This window comes from Leucoraja erinacea, chromosome 5, assembly GCF_028641065.1.
Source record: "Leucoraja erinacea ecotype New England chromosome 5, Leri_hhj_1, whole genome shotgun sequence".
Classification (NCBI taxonomy): Eukaryota; Metazoa; Chordata; class Chondrichthyes; order Rajiformes; family Rajidae; genus Leucoraja; species Leucoraja erinaceus.
The window spans coordinates 10,106,154-10,128,036 of record NC_073381.1 but is presented as its reverse complement, the minus strand read 5'-3'; the positions used below and the strand labels follow the sequence as shown (position 1 = coordinate 10,128,036).

Here is a 21,883-nt window from a genome sequence, read left to right as displayed (position 1 = left end):
TCACAAGGTTAATTCCCGGGATGGCGGGACTGGCATATGTTGATAGAATGGAGTGGCTGGGCTTGTGTACTCTGGAATTTAGAAGGATGAGAGGGAATCTTATTGAAACACAAGATTATTAAAGGTTTGGACACGCTAGAGGCAGGAAACGTGTTCACGATGTTGGGGGAGTCCAGAACCAGAGGCCACAGTTTAAGAATAAGAGGTAAGCCATTTAGAAAGGAGATGAGGAAATACTTTTTCACACAGAGAGTTGTAAGTCTGTGGAATTCTCTGCTTCAGAGGGCGATGAAGGTCGGTTCTCTTGATGCTTTCAGGACAGAGTTAGATAGAGCTATCTTTTAGCGGCGTCAAGGGATACGGGGAGAACGGGAGTACTGATTGTGGATGATCAGCCATGATCACATTGGATTACGGTGCTGGCTCGAAAGACCGAATGGCCTACTCCTGCACCTATTGTCTAAATGTGATCTTTAAAGTTCTGCAGTTCTCTATTTTCTCTCTCACTCCTGTCTTAAATAGCAGTATTACATTTTCTACTTTACAGAGTCTAGAGAATCAAGTAATATCATTTCTGATGTAACCACTATCTCTGCAACATCCTAATTTAAAACCTTGGAATGCACGCCATCAGGTCAAGGGAATTTGGTGGAGCACACATCATTTCAATTTATCCAGCACTTTCCCTTCAGATATATTACTTAAAACTTTTTCACCATCAATAAACATTTTATTCCTCTTCATTTCTGTTGTCTTCTGTATTGAGGACAGAAGCAAACTAACTGCTTAATAACCCATTCACTTGTGCAATTCCTCATTTAATCTTCCTGCCATTGCCTCAAATGTGGGGCCCACATGTATGTTTTCAACTCTCTTTTTTTTTCTAATTGTAAGTCTTTATAATTCTTGTTAAATTACTCATTTGTTTCCTCCCCTTTCAATTTTCCGTTAATTAGATTCTTTCTAAACTTGGTTCCTAAACAGCTCACAATCTTCATTCATAATACTCCTTGCATATCCAGCCTCTTCTTTTAACATTCTAACCTTGATCAGCGTTAGCCATGGATAGATCCTTAGAAATTTCAATTTCTCAATTCAATGTTCATACATTGAGAATATTTTCAAGACTTATGTTTCAATCAGGAATCCAGATTTTTCCTTTATCTTTTTCCAATCATCATTTCCATTCACTACATCTGCCTCTGTAATAGAATGACATTGCAAGAACATGCCGAATGATTAATGCCAATGATAAGCTCCACTCATCCCACTCAATCTCTTTCATTCCTTTCTACTTTGTGACTTTCACTTAAATATAGCCATGCAATTCACCTCAACTTTTCCTGGCAATAGTGAATTCCAGCATAGTATCTCACTGGAAGATCATACAGAGTGAAAGCAGTCTTATGGCAGTCAGAGGTCATTAAAAGTAAAGTAAAAATTCTAATTATACCAATGATCATTTATTAGAAAATTAATGACTAATTATCACATCAAAATTAGCACAGAGATGTTTGTATAATAACTTTATTAAAAGATAGATGTAGTACACCAGTACGCAGATTATGTAAAAAATGTAACCTGGCAGCAGCCATTAATCAAGGTTTGCAAGAACAGATGGATGACAAAAAATCTTCTTGCCTCACTAGATAAAGTTGCTCTATTGAATGTGATGAAGTACTTAAGCCCGAACTTGAATCTGGACGTTTTCTGTCTGTCTCCAAACAAGATAAAAAGCACCATATTTTCTAATGTTATCATATATATTCTGCAGCTATTTTGGAATGGCGATATGTAACTGAGGCAGGTGTGTGTGGGGTGTGTGTGTGTGTAAGTGTGTGTGTATGTATGTATGTATGTATGTATTGAGAAATGCAGATGCTGCTTTAAATCTCTCACCCACTGAGTTACACCAGCATTTTGTGTCTATCTTCGATTTAAGAGATGCTGCCTCACCCGCTGAGTTACTCCAGCATTTGTGGCTAACCTCGATTTAAGAGATGCTGCCTAACCCGCTGAGTTACTCCAGCATTTGTGTCTACCTTCATTTTAAGAGATGCTGCCTCACCCACTGAGTCTGCAGTAATGTGTGTGTGTGTGTGTGTGTGTGTGTGTGTGTGTGTGTGTGTGTGTGTGTGTGTGTGTGTGTGTGTGTGTGTGTGTGTGTGTGTGTGTGTGTGTGTGTGTGTGTGTGTGTGTGTGTGCGCAAGAAAGAACTGCCAATGCTGTTTTAACTCAAAGGTAGACACAAACTGCTGGAGTAACTGAGCGGGACAAGCAGCATCTCTGGAGAAAAGGAATGGGTGACGTTTCAGGTCTGAAGAAGGGTCTCGACCCGAAACGTCACCCATTCCTTCTCTCCAGAGATGCTGCCTGTCCCGCTCAATTACTCCAGCATGAGTTAACATTTTTTCCAGTTCGCCTATGATTTGAATTATTTACTTTCTGTATTTCTATTCTTAGATAAAATTAATGACATTTTTCAGCAAATAGCTTGTTTCTTGTTTTGCATCCTTGGGTCTTTTAGCTCAATATTTCCAAATAGAGCATTTCTCTATTGCACTGTTTGGCATTGTCCAAACATAGAACAGCGCAGCACAAGGACAAGCTCTTTGACCCACAATATCTGTGCTGAACATGATGCCAAAACCAACTCTTATCAACCTGTGCATAATCCATATTCTGCATTTCAAATGTGAGCACAGGCAATACCAAATACACAAAAGAGTGCACAAAAGCTGAATAGTTTAAAGAACCTGAAATGTCACTAATTCACTTTCTCCAGGGATGCTGCCTGACCTGCTGAGGTACTCCAGCACTTTGTGTCTTTCTTTGTAAACCTGCATCTACAGTTCTTTGTTTCTACACAAAAGTTTATTAGTTTTGCCTGCTGAGATGTGACAGGAACGTAAATTTTATTTCTGTGATGAGGAAAAAACTGGAAAAATTATAGAACACTGCAGAGGAGATTCATTGGTATGTTGCCATGATGGAGTCTTTAAGCAATGAGGAGAGACTGGATTGGGTGGATTTGTTTTCCATTGAGCAGAGAAAGCTGCATTAGGCTTGAAGAATACAAATTATAAGGGATACAGGGTGAAGAGCAACATTATTTCCTCCAGGGAAGGTGTCTACAACCCGAGATAATAGATTTAACATAAAGAACGGGAGATTAAGAGAGGATTTGAAAATAACTTTTTTATCCAGATGCTCAGGGAGCTATAGAAATACACAATCAACATTTGAGAGTATTTAGGGGAACATGTGAAATACCATGACTTAAATAGCTATGGGCTGAGTGCTATGAAATGGAAATTTATAAATGAGTTTTTAGGCTGAAGTGCCTGTTACTATGTTGAAAACTCTATGATTTCATACCTATTTAGACAACAATTTATCATTCCAAACATGAATACACATTGCTCCATGTCGCATATTTTGACCTTTATTGTAAAAAAACTTACCCAATTAAGAGAAGAATGGAGCAGACAAACACAAATCCCAGAGTATACTTCAGTGCATTCTTCACTTGCTGCAAGAAGCACAACAATGACAGTAAGAGTGTTACAATGACCATAACAGTGGGATGTATAGAAACACAATTTTATTTATAGATGTAGAGAGCATGCAACATCCTTAAATTCAGCATTTTGCTTTAAAAACACTATTTAAAAGGAAAGGTTCAACGAGCAGAAACATGAACATTTTTACTTTCTAAAGAGGCTTCCAGGTCGACTGAATATTTTTTAAATTTTATGTGTTTTTTGTACAGCATAATTTTTATTTCTATTCCATTCCCTATCACATCACATTCCTTCACAATTTACATATTAATTAAGAATGTAGACAATTGCAGATATCTGCATTTTTATAGCTCAGATTAGCTCCATTGAAGAATTGATTTTAGCGTCATCATCAAGGAGACATGTCCTTTGCCAACTGAAAGACAACACTCCTCAAATACCGAGCAGAAGTCATTCTGATGCACAGGATAACCTCACATTGATGCAGCTGATGTAAACATCTCATAACAATCCCAGAGTATCATGTCCAACTGCTATGGAAAGACTACAGTTACAAAGTGCAGATCAAAAAAAGTGCAAGGACCATAATGAAGTAGATTGGCAGATGGGAACTACACCCTTAGATTATGAGGGGACCATCAGTATCTGCAAACATAATAAAAAGCTATTCCTAAATCTGGTGGTATGTGCTTTCAGGCTTTTGCATCTTCTGCCCAACAGGCAAAGGGAGACGAGGAACGACCAGGGCGTAATTGGTCCATGATTATGTTGGCTGATGTCCCATGGTAATACAAAGTGTAGATGGAGTTGGTGCAGATGGAAGCTGGTCGCATGATCCACAACAAATGTTTTGGTCTTGTGCAGAACAGTTGCCAAACCATTGTGATGCATCCCAATAGAATGCTTTCTACTGTGCTAGTTCAGAAGTTGGTAATAGTTGCTGGAGACATGCCTAATTTTCTTGGAGACTCAATAGCAGAGTATATTCAAGACAGATTTATAGTTTTGTTTGTATTAAGTGAATCAACAAGTTTGAGGTTTGTGTAATGTGGCGTGGATGTAAACACAATAACTTTTACGGCAAAGTTGACCCATGGGATAAATGTCCTATTTCTGCTTCTATGTTGTATGTAAACATTAATGGAATATTATTAGAAATAAATGTAGACCAATCATGTATGAGGAACGTCAGCAATTTTATTTTACACCCTCAAACTTGTTCATTTGTTCTGTAACACAATTCCATCCATTCACCTTGCCACATCCTTTTATCCATTCATTTAAGCCAGAAGGCACATCAACAACTCTACTCCCTTAAGAGACAAAGGAAAATCTGCATGTCTCCAATGCTTTTTACAAACTTCAACCGATGCACCATCGAAAGCATACTGTCGGGTCGCATCACAGCTTGGTTTGGGAATTGCTCCGCCAAGGACTGCAAGAAAATATAGAGAGTCGTAGATGTAGCCCAATCCATCATATAGACCAGATTCCTTCAGAGAGTCAGAGTCAGAGTCAATTTAATTGTCATTTGGACCCCTGGAGGTCCAAACGAAATGCCGTTTCTGCAGCCATGCATTACACACAAATAGACCCCAGACACAACATAATTACATTTTTACATAAACATCCATCACATAGCTGTGATGGAAGGCCAAATAAACTTATCTCTCCACTGCACTCTCCCCCCCCCGATGTCAGAGTCAAAGTCATAGCCCCCGGCTGGCGATGGCGACTGTCCCGCGGCCATTAAAGCCACGCCGGGTGGTGCGAGGTCGCACACCGGGTCCTGGTGTTGGAGCCCCCGGTGTGCGCTCGCAGAGTCCGCGGCCATTCCAGCCGCGCGGGGCAGCGATGTAGGCCCCGCTCCAGGAGCTCTTCAACCCCGCAACTCGGGCGGGAGAATTCGCCGTTGCAGGAGCCCCGAAAAGCGGTCTCCTTCCAGGGAGCCGCGGCTCCCGGTGCCGCCGTCCGCAGACCTGTCGTTGGAGCCTCCGACTCTCCGGTAGCAGCAGCGGCAGCAGCAGCAGCAGCAGCAGCGCTCCTCCACCGCTCCACCCACTCCGGACTCGGCCAGCTCCGCGACGGCAACGGTGAGTCGGCACCAGAGTCCCCGGCTTCTTCCTGTTGGAGGCCGCTCCTCGTTGCGGCCTCAACCACACCCGAGACCCGACGAGAAAAGGTCGGGTCTCCAGTGCAGGGAGAGATTCAAAAAGTTTCTCCCCCTCAGTTGTCAGGCTTTTGAACAGCCCTTCCATGAGCCAAGATACTGCCTGATTCATCTCTACTCCATTGCGGACATTATATTTTATCTGTACAACAGATGCACTACAATGATGAAAACTATATTATGCATTCTATCTGGCCCTTTACTCTACCTATTGTACCTGATTTTGATTTGTTTGTATTTATGTATAATATTATCTGATCTCATTGGACAGCATGCAAAACAGAGCTTTTAATTGTACTACAGGTGCACAACCTTTTATCCGACGATCCAAATAACGAAAAGCTCCGAATAGCGACATTTTTTCGGTCCTTGAAGAAAGGTCCTTGAAGACGTTCACCGAGGGCGGCCCGCAGAGGTGACAGCGGAACCTCCGGTCGGTCCTCGAAGAAAGGGGAACTAAATCCCCATTCATAAAAGAGAAGGTGAGGGTATATTGCGCGGGAGGGTTAATAATTTACAATCTGCTGCTGCCTGCCCGCTGAGTTAAAAAGTTCCCACGGTAGACTCACGATACACAGTGTATCGTGAGTCTTGCGTGGGAACTTTTTAACTCAGCGGGCAGGCAGCAGCAAATTGTCGCTCCCTTCAGTTTCACCCCACCTACACCCCTCTGCTTCCCGGCCATGTGTGTGACCCCTTCCCTCCCCTCTCCAGCTCCCCGCCCATTGCACCGGCGCGGGGGCTTTGCACTGCCTTCACGTCGGAGCCAGTGCCAGTCACCGGAGACGTCAGGACCAACGGGACACCGGCCCCCAGGTCCACTGCAAGCACGGAAATCCCAGAGACCCACAGCCAGCAGCAGCCCAGCCACGTTCCAATTCCAGAGGAACACGCTCCCCGTAGGGACCGAAGCTGATGGTGTGCAAGGTGCGTCTTGGTCTTGAGGTTGCGGATGAGGGGGCGCAGCTCGGGCTGTGACGTCTCCGGCCACCCCCCTGTACAGGAGCTGAGACTGGGAACTGTGGGGTTGTGTTTGCAGTTGCAGAGGGAGGGGGCAAGGGCGGTAAAGTTCCCAGTCTCAGCTCCATTCCAGGGGGTGGCCGGAGACGTCAGGACCAACGGGACACCCGACTGCAAGCACGGAGATCCCAGAGACTCACAGCCAGCAGCAACTCTAGCCCAGCCCCGCTCCAACTCCAGAGGAACCCGGGTTGCGGATGAGGGGGCGCAGCTCGGGCTGTGGGCGAACTGCCACTTGTCGCTGTAGCGGCCCATCGGGGAGCGGGTTCTTGTTGGTCCTGACGTCTCCGGCCACCTCCCTGGACAGGAGCTGAGAGACGTCAGGACCACCAGAAGCCGCTCCCCGATGCGCCGCTACAGCGACAAGTGGCAGTTCGCCCACAGCCCGAGCTGCGCCCCCTCATCGGGACACCGACCCCCAGGCCCACTGCAAGCACGGAGATCCCAGAGACTCACAGCCAGCAGCAACTCTAGCCCAGCCCCGCTCCAACTCGGGTTGCGGATGAGGGGGCGCAGCTCGGGCTGTGGGCGAACTGCCACTTGTCGCCGTTGCGGCCCATCGGGGAGCGGCTTCCTCTGGAGTTGGAGGGACAGGGAGACACAGCGGCTTTTGAGAATGGTGGGCAATCACTTCCAAAGTTCTGCCCACACAGTCAGTACACCTCTCCTACACTTGTCTCCCGCACTAAGATCATCTCGCAGAGAATGATCCCAGCCTAACCCTCCCTATTCTCTCCTATTCTGCAAGAAAAAACTACATTGAAGACTCAAACTCGCGATCGAGTAACTGCCGGGATCGAGGCGCAAACTCGCGACCTTGCGGATATGAGCCGAGCACTCTGCCACTGCGTCAGCCGTTAAAATCTACGCTAAAAATCTTCCATTCCGAAAGCCGAAAAATTCTGAATTACGAAAAGTGTCTGGTCCCAAGGCTTTCGGATAAAAGGTTGTGCACCTGTATATATCAAAACAAAATCTGAAATTAATTAACTGAACCAGCATGTACTTTTTTTTTGTGGAACAGTATTCTATATTTACACCACCTTTCATAGAAACATAGAAAATAGGTGCAGGAATAGGCCATTCGGCCCTTTTGAGCCTGCACCGCCATTCGATATGATCATGGCTGATCATCCAACTCAGTATCCCATTCCTGCCTTCTCTCCATACCCCCTGATCCCTTTAGCCACAAGGGCCACATCTAACTCCCTCTTAAATATAGCCAATGAACTGGCCTCAACTACCTTCTGTGGCAGAGAATTCCACAGATTCAGCACTCTCTGTGTAAAAAATGATTTTCTCATCTCGGTCCTAAAAGACTTCCCTCTTATTCTTAAACTGTGACCCATTGTTCTGGACTTCCCCAACATCGGGAACAATCTTCCTGCATCTAGCCTGTCCAACCCCTTAAGAATTTTGTAAGTTTCTATAAGATCTCCTCTCAATCTTCTGAATTCTAGCGTGTACAAGCCAAGTCTATCCAGTCTTTCTTCATATGAAAGTCCTGCCATCCCAGGAATCAGTCCGGTGAACCTTCTCTGTACTCCCTCTATGGCAAGAATGTCTTTTCTCAGATTGGGAGACCAAAATTGTACGCAATACTCCAGGTGTGGTCTCACCAAGACCCTGTACAACTGCAGTAGAACCTCCCTGCTCTTCTACTCAAATCCTTTTGCTATGAATGCTGACATACCATTTGCTTTCTTCACTGCCTGCTGCACCTGCATTCCTACTTTCAATGACTGGTGTACCATGACACCCAGGTCTCGTTGTATCTCCCCTTTTCCTAATCGGCCACCATTCAGATAATAGTCTACTTTCCTGTTTTTGCCAGCAAAGTGGATAACCTCACATTTATCCACATTACACTGCATCTGCCATGCATTTGCCCACTCACTCAACCTATCCAAGTCACCTTGCAGCCTCCTAGCATCCTCCTCACAGCTAACACTGCCCCGCAGCTTCGTGTCATCCGCAAACTTGGAGATGTTGCATTCAATTCCCTCATCCAGATCATTAATATATATTGTAAATAGCTGGGGTCCAAAGACTGAGCCTTGCGGTACCCCACTAGTCACTGCCTGTCATTCTGAAAAGGACCCGCTTACTCCTACTCTTTGCTTCCTGTCTGCCAGCCAGTTCTCTATCCACATCAATACTGAACCCCCAATACCGTGTGCTTTAAGTTTGTATACTAATCTCTTATGTGGGACCTTGTCGAAAGCCTTCTGAAAGTCCAGATATAACACATCCACTGGTTCTCCCTTATCGACTTTACTAGATACATCCTCAAAAAATTCTATAAGATTCGTCAGACATGATTTACCTTTCATAAATCCATGCTGACTTTGTCCAATGGTTTCACCACTTTCCAAATGTGTTGCTAACCCATCTTTAATAACTGACTCCAGAATTTTCCCCACCACCGATGTTAGATTAACTGGTCTGTAATTCCCCGTTTTCTCTCTCCCTCCCTTTTTAAAAAGTGGGGTTACATTAGCTACCCTCCAGTCCTCAGGAACTACTCCAGAATCTAAAGAGTTTTGAAAAATTATCACTAATGCATCCACTATTTTTGCAGCTTCTTCCTTAAGTACTCTGGGATGCAACTTATCTGGCCCTGGGTATTTATCGGCCTTTAATCCATTCAATTTACCTAACACCACTTCCCGGCTAACCTGGATTTCACTCAGTTCCTTCATCTCATTTAACCCCCGGTCCCCTGCTATTTCCGGCAGATTATTTATGTCTTCCTTAGTGAAGACAGAACCAAAGTAGTTATTCAATTGGTCTGCCATATCCTTGTTCCCCATGATCAATTCGTCTGTTTCTGACTGCTAGGGGCCTACATTTGTTTTAACTAATCTTTTCCTCTTCACATATCTATAAAATCTTTTGCAGTCAGTTTTTATGTTCCCTGCCAGTTTTCTTTCATAATCTATTTTCCCTTTCCTAATTAAGCCCTTTGTCCTCCTCTGCTGGACTCTGAATTTCTCCCAGTCCTCTGGTAGGCTGCTTGTTCTGGCTAATTTGTACGCTTCATCTTTTGTTTTGATACTATCCCTGATTTCCCTTGTTATCCACGGATGCACTACCTTCTGATTTATTCTTTTGCCAAACTGGAATGAACAATTGTTGTAGTTCATCCATGCAGTTTCTAAATGCTTTCCATTGCATATCCACCGTCAACCCTTTTAGAATCATTTGCCAGTCTATCTTGGCCAATTCACGTCTCATACCGTCAAAGTCAACTTTCTTTAAGTTCAGGACCCTTGTTTCTGAATTAACAATGTCACTCTCCATCCTAATGAAGAACTCAACCAAATTATGGTCACTCTTGCCCAAGGGGCCACCCACAACAAGACTGCTAACTAACCCTTCCTCATTACTCAATACCCAGTCTAGAATAGCCTGCTCTCTCGTTGTTTCCTCTACATGTTGGTTTAGAAAACTATCCCGCATACATTCCAAGAAATCCTCTTCCTCAGCACCCCTGCCAAATTGATTCACCCAATCTATATGTAGATTGAAGTCACCCATTATAATTGTTTTACTTTTGTTGCACGCATTTTCTAATTTCCTGTTTGATGCCATCCCCAACTCCACTACTACTGTTAGGTGGCCGGTACACAACTCCCACTAGCGTTTTCTGCCCCTTAGTGTTTCGCAGCTCTACCCATATCGATTCCACATCCTCCAAGCTAATGTCCTTCCTTTCTATTGCGTTAATCTCCTCTCTAACCAGCAACGCTACCCCGCCTCCTTTTCCTTTCTGTCTATCCCTCCTGAATATTGAATATCCCTGGATGTTCAGCTCCCAGCCTTGGTCACCCTGGAGCCATGTCTCCGTGATCCCAACTATATCATATTCATTAATAACTATCTGCACATTCAACTCATCCACCTTATTACGAATGCTCCTTGCATTAAGATACAAAGCCTTCAGGCTTGTTTTTACAACACTCTTACCCCTTATACAATTATGTTGAAAAGTGGCCCTTTTTGATTTTTGCCCTGGATTTGTCTGCCTGCCACTTTTACTTTTCACCTTGCTACCTATTGCTTCTACCCTCATTTTACACCCCTCTGCCTCTCTGCTCTTGCACCCATCGCCCTGCCACATTAGTTTAAATCCTCCCCGACAGCACTAGCAAACACTCCCCCAAGGACATTGGTTCCATTCCAGCCCAGGTGCAGACCGTTCAAGTTCAAGTGAGTTTATTGTCATGTGTCCCTGTATAGGACAATTACATTCTTGCTTTGCTTCAGCACACAGAACATTCAGATTCAGATTCAATTTTAATTGTCATTGTCAGTGTACAGTACAGAGACAACGAAATGCATTTAGCATCTCCCTGGAAGAGCGACATAGCAAACGATTTGAATAAATAATAATAAGTGTCCGGGGGGGGTGGTGATTGGCAGTCACTGAGGTACGTTGTTGAGTAGAGTGACAGCCGCCGGAAAGAAGCTGTTCCTCGACCTGCTGGTTTGGCAACAGAGAGACCTGTAGCGCCTCCCGGATGGTAGGAGGGTAAACAGTCCATGGTTGAGGTGAGAGCAGTCCTTGGCGATGCTGAGCGCCCTCCGCAGACAACGCTTGCTTTGGACAGACTCAATGGAGGGGAGCGTGGAACCGGTGATGCGTTGGGCAATTTTCACCACCCTCTGCAATGCCTTCCAGTCGGAGACAGAGCAGTTGCCATACCATACTGTGATGTAGTTGGTAAGGATGCTCTCGATGGTGCAGCGGTAGAAGTTCACCAGGGTCTGAGGAGACAGATGGACCTTCTTCAGTCTCCTCAGGAAGAAGAGACGCTGATGAGCCTTTTTGATCAGAGTAGAGGTATTGTGGGTCCAAGAGAGGTCATCGGAGATGTTGACTCCCAGGAACCTGAAGCTAGAAACACGTTTCACCTCCGTCCCGTTAATGTGGATGGGGGCGTGCCGCCTCTGGACTTCCTGAAGTCTACAATGAGCTCCTTGGTCTCCTTGGAGTTAAGGGCCAGGTTGTTGTCAGCGCACCATGCTGCTAAGTGCTGGACCTCCTCCCTGTAGGCCAGCTCATCGTTGTTGCTGATGAGGCTGATGAGGTTTACTACAAAACAGATAGGTGTCCATATACCATGATATAAATATATACACACATGAATAAATAAACTGATAAAGTGCAAATAACAGAAAATGGTTATTAATAATCAGAGTTTTGTCCGAGCCAGGTTTAATAGCCTGATGGCTGTTGAGAAGTAGCTATTCCTCAACCTGGTTGTTGCAGTCTTCAGGATCCTGTACCTTCCACCTGAAGATAGCAGGGAGATGAGTGTGTGGCCAGGATGATATGGGTCTTTGATGATACTGCCAGCCTTTTTGAGGCAGCGACTGCGATAAATCCCCTCGATGGAAGGAAGGTCAGAGCCGATGATGGACAGGGCGGTGTTTACTACTTTTTGTAGTATTTTCCTCTCCAGGGCGCTCAAATTGCCGAACCAAGCCACGATGCAACCGGTCAGCATGCTCTCTACCGTGCACCTGTAGAAGTTAGAGAGAGTCTTCCTTGACAAACAGACTCCCCGTAATCTTCTCAGGAAGTAGAGGAGCTGATGAGCTTTCTTGATAATTGCATTGGTGTTCTCGGACCAGGAAAGATCTTCAGAGATGTGCACGCCCAGGAATTTGAAGCTCTTGATCCTTTCAACCATCGACCCATTGATATAAATGGGGCCGTGGGTCCCCCTCCTACTCCTTCCGAAGTCCACAATCAGTTCCTTGATTTTGCTGGTGTTGACGGCCAGGTTATTGCGTTGGCACCATATGGACAGTTGCTCGATCTCTTCTCTATACTCTGACTCATCCCCATCAGTGATACGCCCCAAAACAGTGGTGTCGTCAGCGAACTTAATGATGGAGTTCGCACTGTGATTGGCTAAGCAGTCATGAGTATGGAGTGAGTATAGCAGGGGGCTGAGCACACAGCCTTGAGGTGCTCCCGTGCTGATTGTTATCGAGGCTGACACATTTCCACCAATACGAACAGACTGTGGTCTGTGAATGAGGAAGTCGAGGATCCAATTGCAGAGGGATGCACAGAGACCCAGTTCTGCGAGTTTGGTAACCAGCTTGGAGGGGATGATTGTGTTAAATGCCGAGCTGTAATCAATGAATAACAGCCTGACATATGAGTTTTTGTTGTCCAAGTGGTCCAGAGCGGAGTGGAGGACCAGCGAGATCGCATCCACCGTTGACCTGTTGTGGCCATAAGCGAACTGCAGTGGGTCCAGGTTTTTGTCGACGTAGGAGTTGATTTGCTCCATGATCAGCCTCTCAAAGCACTTCATCACCACCGGCGTTAGTACCACTGGTCGATAGTCATTGAGGCACGTCACCTTACTCTTCTTGGGCACCGGTATAATTGATGCCCTTTTAAAGCAGGTGGGGACCTCAGACCTCAGAAGTGAGAGGTTGAAAATGTCCGTAAAAACTCCAGCCAGTTGGTTTACACAGGTTTTTAGAACACGACCGGGTATACCATCAGGTCCAGGTGCTTTTCGGGGGTTCACTCCTCTGAAGGATTTCCTGACGTTGGCCTCTGACTGAGACTATTTAGCGAATGCAAAGTCCTTTAGCCAAGCAGTTGCCTCTTGATTTGCTGTATGAAGGGTGACGTCCTCCTTTGAGTCTTTGTTGAGGGCATGCTTCAATGATGTGTTGCATTGTTTGCTGCTCTCCACAAGCACACCATGGGGTTGGACTGCTGCCCCATTTGAGAAGGCTGGCCAAGCAGGGGCCATGTCCAGTTCTGAATCTATTCAGCGTCGTCCACTGCTTCCTTGGGAGATTACTGAGGAGATTGCTTCTGGACTTCACCTTAGCTGCTGTTCTTTTGAGATGTTCCTTGAAGGATAGGGTCCTGACAAGGGTCACTCCGAGGTAGGTTGGAGTGGGGGCATACTTCAGTTTGGTCCTGCTCAGATAGATGTTTGGTTCTCTTGGGGCTTCTGCATTATGGAGGTGTAACACACTGGAGACCGTTTTTTCTGGGCTTGGTTTTAGGCGCCAGGTTTTGCAGTACTTGTCCAGTTTAGTAAGGTCTTCATTGAACACCTGTTCCAATGTACCAAAATCTGGTGCTTGGAAGGCCAAACAGATGTCATCTGCATAGATGAATTTGCGGGATTTGGTGGTGGGTAGGTCATTTGTGTAAAGGTTGAACAGGGTTAGGGCTAAGACTGACCCTTGCGGGAGCCCATTGACTGAGACAGAAATACCATCACAGCGAATGGGGGCTCGGGAAGGCACATCAGTATTCTCCCTATCAAAGCGTGCGTAAAACGCATGGAGCTCGTCAGGGAGTGATGTTTCGCCGACATTCGAGCTGCCTCCTGGTTTCGCCCCGAACATCTGTTTCATCCTCCAGTTTGGAGCAGAAGTCCCTTTTGGCCTTTTTGATGGCCCTACCAAGGTCGTATCTGGACTTCATGTAGGCCACGGTATCATTGGAAGTGAATGCCCTGTGTCTGGACTTCAGAAGAGTGCGGATCTCAAAGTTCATCCAAGGTTTCTGATTGGGAAAGACTCGGAAGGTTTTTGTAAGGATGCAGTCCTGCACACATTTCTTTATGAAGTCTGTAACGACTGTGGCGTATTCGTTCAAGTCCGTTGCCGAGTCCTTGAACATTGTACAGTCTACAGACTCCAAACAGTCCTGGAGTTGTTCCTCTGCCCCCCCCCCCCCCCCCCCAACCAGCTCTGTACTGTCCTCACTTCTGGGGGTGCGCTCTTCAATTGCTGCCTGTAGGCAGGAAGAAGCAGCACCGCGGTATGGTCGGATTTACCGAAGTGAGGGCGAGGGATAGAACGATAGGCATTCTTGATGGTGGTGTAGCAGTGGTCGAGGGTGTTAGGTCCTCTGGTGCAGCAGGAGACATGTTGGTGGAAGTTAGGGAGGGATTTCTTGAGGTTTGCCTTATTGAAGTCCCCAGCAATGGTGGTAAATGCCTCGGGGTAAGACGTCTGGTGTTTGTTGACCACGGCGTACAGCTCCTCCAGTGCCAGACGGACATCTGCCTGGGGTGGGATCTAGACCGCGGTCAGGATAATGGAGGTGAATTCCCTTGGGAGGTAGAAGGGACGGCACTTCACCGCCAGATGTTCGAGGTGTGGAGAGCAGGAGTTGGAAAGGACTGCCACGTCTGAACACCACGCAGAGTTGACCATGAGGCAGACGCCCCCTCCTCTCCCTTTCCCAGATGACAGGGTACGGTCCATACGGTGGATGGACCGCTGAGTCTGGGGAGGTGGGGGTGAGCCATGACTCTGTGAAACAGAACACAGAGCATTCCCTCTGCTCCCTTTGATAAAGCAGTCTTGCCCTTATGTCCTCCGCTTTGTTTTCAAGCGAATGTACGTTGGCCAGTAGGATAGTAGGGAGAGGGGTCCGAAGTCCCATGCGCTTCATTCTGACCTGGTCCTGCCCGTCGGCCTCGTTTCCGGACACAATGGAGGCTTCCCCTTTGTTTCCAGGTACTGTACTTGCTGTACCTGCTGTTTCTGCGGACCTGCGCTGGAACGGGTAATCCCTCACAGTCTGCAGCTACAGCTCCGTAACGAACGGGGGGGGGTTCCCTCAAAGTCGGCAGCTCCAGCTCCGTTGTTCCTGGAAGATCCAGCCCGTCGGCTCTGGGGGTCACCCCGGGGTCTCCAGGTACCGTACCTGGGATCCTTAGTTGGGTCGGGAGTTCCACAGCCAGCGTGGAAAAATTTAAAGTCCGGGGCTCCCGCAGCTGCGGTGAGGCCTTGAGGTGCTCAAGCAGCTTGTCCAAAACGGCACCGATTTGTGCCGTTTTTCTGATCGTCCTGTTTGTACTGGTACCACCTCCCCCAGAACCGGTTCCAATGCCCTAGAAATTTGAATCCCTCCCCCTTGCACCATTTTTCAAGCCACCTATTCATCTGCAATATCCTCCAATATCCTCCTAGCCCGTGGCACTGGTAGTAATCCAGAGATTATTACCTTTGAAGTCCTACTTTTAATTTTATCTCCTAGCTCCCTAAATTCACCTTGTAGGACCTCATCCCTTCTTTTACCTATATCGTTGGTGCCAATATACACCACGACAACTGGCTGTTCACATATGGAATATTGTCTCCTATTTTTCTTGTGGCATGTCTTTGATATTAAGGGAATATCTCCTGGTTTCCAGTACCTTTCTCAAAAAAACCCAAAACTTTCTCACTGCCAAAGCTATGAAATACATTGAAAATGTTAAGCCCTTAATCATCCTTGTACTACAGAAAATTGCAGTCTACCTCTGATAAAACCATGTACAATATTTCATATATTTCGGAAGAACTTACTGAGCATTTGTTCGGATCAATATCCTCCTTCTCCTCATAGTAGAAGTAGACAAACGGGATCCACAGGAAGACACAGAAAAGAATGATGGAATACAAGGCTGTTAGGAGAGAAAAGGAGATACAAAATTAATCTGCAGAAACTAAAAAAATAATGTGCACGGTACAGAGGCTGCTTTGCCTCCATGTGATCTTTTGAATATCACCAACCTTTTCATTGGTTTACAATTAATCTGATTAATACGATTAATCAATGTTTTTAAGTTAGATTTTTCAAAGGAAAGCAGAAGAACTCTGAGTGGTTTCAGCAAACATTATCCCTCAATCCACTTCATTTAAACATGTAAAATAGATAACAAATGTATTATATTACATCGTAATTACATTCAAAACTAAAACTAAGGCTTGTTTATAAGAAATTTCCGTTGGAGAAGGAAACAATATTCTGTCTCTTTTTGACCCATTTTGTTCATTTTCCAGGGTCTAAACAAAGTTGGTCAGGCCAGTAATTATATTATTATTTTCATTCATAACTGACATCAATATGATCATGGTCAGCCACATTCTTGATTAGTTGCAGTCATTTTGAAGGTACTGCTGAAGTTCGAGGAATTGGACCCAATGATGATTAAAGATGTGTGATATATTTCCACGTCACATGGTGTGCGAGTTGGAGAGGGACCTGCAGGTGGTGGTGTCCTCATGGACCCGAACTTGTACTTCTTGGTGGAAAAGTACACAGGCAGTCACTGAAAGTAATTATCGTGTGTTCTGTAGATGGGATACACTGTTGCCATCATGCTTCAGTCATGGAACTGATGGATGTTGACATTGATGGGTGGGGATCTAATCAATCCCAGATGGTATCAAAGTTTCTCAAGTCTTGTTGGGTCTGTACTTGTCCAAGCAAATCAGGGGTGTTCCATTACACTCCTGAAAACCTTATGCCTGTTGAAAAGGCTTTGGATGGGCACAGGCACAGAATACCCCATCTCTGACCTGTTCTTGTGGACCTAATATTTGCCTCATCAGTTAAGTTTCTGGTTAATAAAAACTCAAATACGTGGATGGTTGGAGACATGAAAATGGTAATACCTTGGACAGTCAAGATAGCTGGACCTCTTATGGAAATGGTCAATGGTTTAGATTTATTATTGTCACTGCAAAAGCTTTGTTTTATATGCAATCCAATCAGATCAGAAAAGGGAACGATACAGAGTGCAGAATATTGTTCTCAGCTTTGTGGCACATCAGATCAATAGACAATGTCCAACATCTGCAACAGGTGAATGGGGCAGTGACTTTGCTGATGCCAAGAACAGAGGGTGGACCGGTGCGGTGCCCGTGACTACATGCTGCGACAGGACTGGTTCACCGCTATGAAGAGGCAAGTGTTCAATGAACTTTTTGTACTGTCCAGGTAAGGTCTGTTGTATGATTTTACCGGATTATAAGCAAGAACAAAGAATCTCACTGTACTTGGGTACATGTGACAATAAAGTATAATTGAATCATTGAGGCGGAAGTTGTACTGATATCATGTTATTAAGTTCTCTATCTCCTTCCTGTACACCATCATGTCATTGTTCGTGATCCAGCCCGCCTGTAGGGTCATCTGCACTGTCTGGTAACTTTGAGGCACAAATATTACGAACTACGGTTCAGCTCTTCACTAGCTACTTTTCAGCCAATGCCTGAATATTATCTAGGTTTTCCTGTATGCAGGCATGAACTGCTTCAGTTGCTTCAGAGTTGTGAATAGAACAAAGTTGCCTCATCATCAGTGAATGTACCCATCCCAGATTGCAAGATGGAAGATCTGTGATAAATAGCTGAATATATATACCTACTATGTTGAGCAGTGATATGCTGGGGCTAGAATGATTTACTACTAATGACATAACCATCCTCATTTGTTTGACTCCAGCCATTGGAATGTTTTCTCCTTGATGCCTGTTAGCTACAGTTTTACCAGGGCTACTCAACATCACACTCCGTGAAATGATGCCTTGATGTCAAGGGCAGTAGTTCCACATCACCCCAGGAAAGCAGCTCTTTTCCATGTTGGTATCACAAAGACCTAAGAGGTCTGGAGCCAAATGGTCCTTGCCAAAAAATAGAAATGATACGCAGGTTTACTGGAGGGTAAATGCTGCTTGACAGTACTGCCAACAGCTTCCATCACTTTGCTACCAATTGAGTTTAGGCTAAATGGGAGGTTGTTAGCTGGATTGCATTTAATTTGCTTGTTTTGAACAGGGAACATCTGGGCAAGTTTCCAGATTGTCAGATAGATGACATAAATACAATTGTACTATAAGCACTTCCTTTATTCTGAAACATAGGCCTTTGTACCTGCAGTCTTCAATATGTTTACCCTATCATGCTCACATCCCAAAAATGGTCAATTGAGTAATAGAAACATAGAAGATAGGTGCAGGAGTAGGCCATTCGGCCCTTCGAGCCTGCACCGCCATTCAATATGATCATGGCTGATCATCCAACTCAGTATCCTGTACCTGCCTTCTCTCCATACCTTCTGATAGCTTTAGCCACAAGGCCACATCTAACTCCCTCTTAAATATAGCCAATGAACTGGCCTTACCTACATTCTGTGGTAGAGATTCCACAGATTCGCCACTCTCTGTGTGAAAAATGTTTTTCTCATCTCGGTTCTAAAAGATTTCCCCCTTATCCTTAAACTGTGACCCCTTGTTCTGGACCTCCCCAACATCGGGAACAATCCTCCTGCATCTAGCCTGTCCATTAAGAATGGCCTAAGAATTTTGTAAGTTTCTATAAGATCCCCCCCTCAATCTTCTAAATTCTAGCGAGTACAAGCCGAGACTATCCAGACTTTCTTCATATGAAAGTCCTGACATCCCAGGAATCAGTCTGGTGAATCTTCTCTGTACTCCTTCTACGGCAAGAATGTCCTTCCTCAGATTAGGTCCAAAACTGTACGCAATACTCCAGGTGTGGTCTCACCAAGACCCAAGACCTTGAACGAATACGCCACAGTCGTTACAGACTTCATAAAGAAATGTGTGGAGGACTGCATCCCTACAAAAACCTTCCGAGTGTTTCCCAATCAGAAACCTTGGATGAACTTTGAGATCCGCACTCTTCTAAAGTCCAGACACAGGGCATTCATGTCCGATGATACAGTGGCCTACATGAAGTCCAGATACGACCTTGGTAAGGCCATCAAAAAGGCCAAAAGGGACTTCTGCTCCAAACTGGAGGATGAGACAGATGTTCAGCAGCTGTGGCTGGGCCTGAATGCAATCACCTCCTACAAGGCGAAACCAGGAGGCAGCTCGAATGTCGGTGAAACATCACTCCCTGACGAGCTCAATGCGTTTTACGCACGCTTTGACAGGGAGAATACTGATGTGCCTTCCCGATCCCCCATTCGCTGTGATGGCATTTCAGTCTCAGTCACAGAGGCCGACGTCAGGAAATCCTTCAGAGGGGTGAACCCCCGAAAAGCACCTGGTCCTGATGGTATACCCGGTCGTGTTCTAAAAACCTGTGCGGACCAACTGGCGGGAGTTTTTATGGACATTTTCAACCTCTCACTTCTGAGGTCCCCACCTGCTTTAAAAGGGCATCAATTATACCGGTGCCCAAGAAGAGTAAGGTGACGTGCCTCAATGACTATCGACCAGTGGCACTAACGCCGGTGGTGATGAAGTGCTTTGAGAAGCTGATCATGGAGCAAATCAACTCCTACCTCGACAAAAACCTGGATACACTGCAGTTCGCTTACCGCCACAACAGATCAACGGTGGATGTGATCTCGCTGGCCCTCCACTCTGCACTGGACCACTTGGACAACAAAAACTCATATGTCAGGCTGTTATTCATCGATTACAGCTCGGCATTTAACACAATCATCCCCCCAAACTCCAAACTCGCAGAACTGGGTCTCTGCGCATCCCTCTGCAACTAGATCCTCGACTTCCTCATCCACAGACCACAGTCTGTTCATATTGGTGGAAATGTGTCAGCCTCGATAACAATCAGCACGGGAGCACCTCAAGGCTGCGTGCTCAGCCCCCTGCTGTACTCACTCTATACCCATGACTGCAAAGCCAACCACAGTGAGAACTCCATCATCAAGTTCATTGACGACACCACTATTGTGGGGCGTATCACTGATGGGGATGAGTCAGAATATTGAAGGGAGATCGAGCAACTGTCCATATGGTGCCAGCGCAATAACCTGGCCCTCAACACCAGCAAAACCAAGGAACTGATTGTGGACTTTGGAAGGAGTAGAGGGACCCACAACCCCATTTATATCAACGGGTCGATGGTTGAAAGGGTCAAGAACTTCAAATTCCTGGGCGTGCACATCTCTGAAGATCTTTCCTTGTCCGAGAACACTAACGCAATTATCAAAAAAGCTCATCAGCGCCTCTACTTCGTGAGAAGATTACGGAGAGTCGGTTTGTCAAGGAAGACTCTCTCTAACTTCTACAGGTGCACAGTAGAGAGCATGCTGACCGGTTGCATCGTGGCTTGGTTTGGCAATTTGAGCGCCCTGGAGAGGAAAAGACTACAAAAAGTAGTAAACACTGCCCAGTCCATCATCGGCTCTGACCTTCCTTCCATCGAGGGGATTTATCGCAGTCGCTGCCTCAAAAAGGCTGGCAGTATCATCAAAGACCCACACCATCCTGGCCACATACTCATCTCCCTGCTACCTTCAGGTAGAAGGTACAGGAGCCTGAAGACTGCAACAACCAGGTTCAGGAATAGCTACTTCCCCACAGCCATCAGGCTATTAAACCTGGCTCGGACAAAACTCTTGATTATTAATAACCACTTTCTGCTATTTGCACTTTATCAGTTTATTTATTCATGTGTGTATATATTTATATCATGGTATATGGACACATTTATCTGTTTTGTAGTAAATACCTACTATTTTCTGTGTGCTTAAGCAAATCAAGAAATTCATTGTCCTATACAGGGACACATGACAATAAACTCACTTGAATTTGAACCCTGTACAACTGCAGTAGAACCTCCCTGCTCCTATACTCAAATCCTTTTGCTATGAATGCTAACATACCATTCGCTTTCTTCGAATATTGACTACTGTATTATAAAAGTGGCTATGATGTTTAAAAATAATAACACGAGGGATAGAATTGAGCGAGAATCCAAGAATGAAACTTAGAAAGCTATATCATCATCACATTTGCATTGAGATAAAGATATCCAACACTGTCCAAAAAAACCAACACAGCGCATATTATTTCAGATCTCCACAACACCAACATATCTGGGAGATAGAAGAACCACCTGCTAGAGGAATTCAATGTGTTGAGCACCATCTGTGGAGTGAAAGGAATTGTCAATATTTTGGGTCGAAATGCTGCATCAATTCTCTTCCCACCCCCCTTAAAAGGTTCGTAGACCCACTGAGTTCCTCCAGTAGATTGTGTGTTGCTTCAGATTTCACCACCTACATTTTTTGTGTCTCTCCATCGTAAAATAAATATCACTACTAACACCAAAGGGCTAGATGACAGCAAATATTTAAATAAAAGTTAAGCAAGAAAGATACAGGTCAGGATATTTAATATCACTGCTATTAATGCTTTTATAAACAAGAATCCAGAACAAAAGATCTTAATTCTGGCCAAATTGGAGATGACAGGACAATAACATTGAATAAAGGTTTCTGTGCTGTTAGGCCATTTGGTCAATTTAAATGTGCCTTCTGCAAAATGGGACAAGCTGCAGCATGGTGCCAGCTTGTCTAGAGCCTAGATAAGAGTTACAGGGAAAGAATGGGACATCT

At 45.3% G+C, this 21,883-nt stretch overlaps 1 protein-coding gene across 2 annotated transcripts in view; it reads right to left on the bottom strand.

Annotated features, from left to right (window-relative positions):
* The window catches only part of lmbrd1 (LMBR1 domain containing 1), a 163,004-nt gene that overhangs the window by 89,322 nt on the left and 51,799 nt on the right, over nt 1-21,883 (bottom strand). For both annotated transcript variants that reach the window (XM_055635037.1, XM_055635038.1), the window contains exons 4-5: nt 16,069-16,166; nt 3,465-3,532 (exon numbers count right to left, since the gene is read on the bottom strand). In XM_055635037.1, coding sequence (XP_055491012.1) covers nt 3,465-3,532; nt 16,069-16,166 — 166 coding nt within the window. The remainder of the gene's footprint in view (nt 1-3,464; nt 3,533-16,068; nt 16,167-21,883) is intronic.